Source organism: Mirounga angustirostris, unplaced genomic scaffold, assembly GCF_029215605.1.
Source record: "Mirounga angustirostris isolate CCGP_5_RB_7025 unplaced genomic scaffold, mMirAng1.0.hap1 SCAF_16, whole genome shotgun sequence".
Lineage (NCBI taxonomy): Eukaryota > Metazoa > Chordata > Mammalia > Carnivora > Phocidae > Mirounga > Mirounga angustirostris.
Genome location: NW_026991724.1, coordinates 57,522,591 through 57,526,335, shown reverse-complemented (window position 1 = coordinate 57,526,335; position 3,745 = coordinate 57,522,591). Strand labels below are relative to the sequence as shown.

General features: G+C 53.2%; 1 protein-coding gene across 1 annotated transcript; it reads left to right on the top strand.

Moving 5' to 3' along the window:
• Nucleotides 1–634: 634 nt before the first annotated feature.
• RFPL4A (ret finger protein like 4A) lies at nt 635–3,535 on the top strand. The gene is given in 7 exon segments (XM_064580618.1): nt 635–638; nt 796–864; nt 867–905; nt 908–1,062; nt 1,064–1,085; nt 2,431–2,975; nt 3,524–3,535. Coding segments are annotated over 7 exon segments (846 nt in total).
• Nucleotides 3,536–3,745: the final 210 nt, after the last annotated feature.

Below are 3,745 nucleotides of genomic sequence, written 5' to 3'. Positions count from 1 at the left end.
GACTGTGGTCTAGTAAGTGGGATTTTAGGAGACACTTCTCAGTAGGCTTAACCCATTTTCTGGCTCAAAATGGGGGGGTTTCACTGACATGATCAAAACTATTTAAAACTGGCCTCGTTTGTGTACAAAGATTAGTAACGATGACACATTTTTTAAAAAATTGTAACCCTGCTTCCAATTCTTATCACTAGCAGAGGGAATATTCCACATCTAATCTAGAATGATTTTATGGCGACATTGTGAAAAATAACACCTTCGAGATACAAGTACTTCTCTAACGTGCGAGAAAAGTCCCACTGATGGGCAGGGCAGCAGGAAATCCGATTCTGACTGGATTAGGGAGGCTGCGGGCGGGGAAGCATCCCTAATAAAATCCCCTCCTGGGGGATCTCGCTCAGAACTGCTGGGGAAGACCTGGGGCCAGAGCAGGGCTGAGGTGAGTTCCACCTCCCACGTCTCCTTTGTATTTCTCAAATGTCTACAAAGACCTGCAAAGACGGAGAACAAACGGGTGGTTGCCAGAGCGGGGGTGAGGGATGGGCAAAACAGGTGCAGGGGGCGGGAGGTGCGGGCCTCCAGTGACGGAGGGAGACCCGGGGAGGAAAGGCACAGCCCGGGGAACACAGTCGGGCGGATGGGTGGGGTCCTTGTGCCAACCAGCATTTTGAGTATCAGAAGCCGCGAGTCCTGTCTGCACGCAGTGCCTTCGGGACCCCGCGCCCAGGTGAAAGCGGCCCGAGGCCTGATCCCCATCCGGCGCTCGCCAAGTCCCCTCTGCGCATCTTCCCCTCACAGTGGCCACGGCCGGACACTTTAAAGAAAGAAGCAGATGTCCGGTGTGTCTGAATCACCTGGACATGCCCGTTACCTGCAGTGTGGCTTCGTCGGCTGCCTCCACTGCACGGATTCCTGCAGAAGGAGCCCCAAGGGGAGGGTCTCTTGTGCCCCTCCCGCTCCGTGGTCTCTCAGAAGAAGGACCTCAGGCCCGGTACCCATCTTGGGAGGCTGGCTTCGAGGATCAAGGCGCTGGAGCCCCAGCTGACAGCCGTTCTGCAGATGAACCCCGAAGATGCGCAAGTTCCACGGTACGGCCTGCCCCCGACCCCTAAAGAGCCCTGGAAAACGTAACTTGCCTACAACTCTCCACACACAAGGGCATGAGCTGAAATGTTTATCTTTGCAAGCCACAGCTGTTCTTACCTAGAAGTATAGATTAGAACCATCTGTAAGAAAATAAGCTTCCGGCCCGGACCTGCACCTGAGAGAAATCATGCCTGACTCTCTCACAACTCCGAGTTAGGGTGAGTTCTCCCAGTTCCCCAGCACTTCTCACCGGCTCAAGCCAGGATGCCAGGCGGGACCTCCCAGGCTGCCTGGAGCGGGGTCGAGTCCTTGCTCCTTCTGGCTCTGTCCCGGCTCTCCTAGGATGGGTCCTGAGGAGCGGTGTGGCCCTTGGTGTGAATGGGGTTGAGCAGTGTGCTGTGGTGGGCCCTGTGGTCCCCAGTGTCTTTGTGAAGGACAGGGGTGGCTTTGTGTTCTGAGTGTAGCTCCATGCACCTCGAATTTGGGATGGCGAGCCCTGTCCCAGAAACATGACAAGTCTGGTCAAGTCCCCTGTGATGGTGAGACAGTCTGAGCATCTTCCAAACAGCTGTATGTCAGGGCGCCAAGTGAAACAGCTGGTCTTTGGTCCAGAGGGTTTGTTTCCGGGCTGTGTTGGCTCCGTCCGCATGGTCCCCTTAGGAAGCCTCCTGATCAGGGGCCGCAGATGTAGGCAGCACGCATGGTCCCCATGGCATGGAATCTCCCCACCCCTCTGAGCCATGCCTTGCGACTAAGTTGCTGCCAGACCCCAGCACATCCCCACTCCTGTCCACGGAGCCCCTTCCTCTGCCTGGACTGTCACCCAGCTCCTCTCAGGACCCCCAGCCTTACTTCTTTGTGTGTTTGCAACCCCAGGAATCAAAGGTCTGGGATGCGTTTGCCTGTTAACGGCAGTAAAAGAAGGTAATTGGCAAGAAGACGTGAAAAACTTCCATATTTAATGTTCTAAGATTAAGTTGCCATCATTCACATATTCATTTGGTGACGGTACGTCAATGGAATATGTGGTTTGCATAATAATTTTGAGAACAAACAACAGTCATGGTCTCTTCGTGTATGATCTGTGCCAAAGGAAGAAGCATCTTTAATCAAATAGTTAGAGAACTTAATGTGAAGAAAACACCTAGTAGGGGTCAGAGGGACTAGTTCTGATTATAATCATTCTCTCTCTACATTCGACCACATCAGGGGCCAGGGCAATTCTGATCAGGGAGGAAGCACAGGGTGAAGACGTGAAGGTGGGCGAGACACCGGGGCCTTTGCAGCAGATGTGCAGAGTGCCATCGAGCACGTGTGTTTGCTGATTGGCTTGTTTTCCCTCCACAGTGGAGGTGACCCTGGATGTTGACACCACCAACCACTACCTCGTCGTTTCTGAGGACCCGAGGAGTGTCCGCTGTGGGTATTCCAAACAGAACCGGAGAGTCCGAGCCGAAAGATTCAACTATGCCCCGTGTGCCCTAGGCTCCCCTTGGTTCCCCTCTGGCCGCCACTACTGGGAGGTGGACGTGGGGACGAGCAAGGAATGGGATGTGGGTGTGTGCAGAGACTCTGCTAATCGACGGGGGCCAATTCTACTGTCCGCAGAACTTGGCTTCTGGACGGTGGGCTTGAGAAAAGGAGAGCTCTTCCAAGCCAGCACCATGCCTGTGACTGTTCTCTAGGGGAGCCCCCGGTTGCACGGACTAGGGATTTTCCTGTACATGAATTTCGGCACCGTTTCCTTTTATCACATTAGCGATGGATCCCGTATTTTCACCTTCACTGAAATTCCTGCTGTGGAGACACTGCGTCCGTTTTTTGCTCTTTTGGATCCCATCACGGACGGTCAAGGCTTCCTGAGAATCTGTCCTGTGATGAGTCCAGCTCCAGTGGGCTCTGATACAGAACAAAGTTTCTGGAGAATCCCCGTGTGCTCAGAGCCGCAGCTGGGACCTTTCCTGCTTGTTACGTGGACGGCGCGGCAGGCAGCAGAAAAGCATGGAACACTAATTACACAAGGGAGCAGTGCCTTTCAAACGTAAGTATCGCCACAGTCATTCTCTTTGGGACTTTTCATATTTCTGTTCCAGTGAATGGGTTCTGGATTTTCAGATCAATTTCCAAACGTATTTATTTTCCGCAGTATTAACTTCGTGTGTGATGGAGATTATAAGCTAAATAAAAACGTGGATGTGACCGAACAGATTGATTTTCTAGGTACTATGTAAGCAAAACCTACGGAAACAGTAAGTATGTGTGTATATGTATTCAGTTTCCCTCAACGGCTGAAATGCACACATTCCTTTCAGGTGCACAGCATTTGGAATATAGGAAGAAGGCAGGCAGGGCAATCAGGGGGTGGCCTCCACTGAAGGGGGATTGCAGCCTGGCACCCTCTAGCTGCCCCTGCCCCTCATCACTGTGCCATGGCCTGCAGGCCGTGGGGTAAAGGGAGTGAGCTGGTGGCTGTCAGCCCAGGGGGGGGTTCTCTAGCGGCTGGTGGGCGTGTCATTGCAGGGGGGACTGTGTGTGCCACCCTGGCAGGGGGAATGTGCATGGGACCCAGCCCTTTCCAATAAGGACCATGCTTAACTTCTGTATGTGGTCAATCTGTCCGATCATGGAGACGGTCAGTGAGAATCTTCCTAGGTACCAGGAG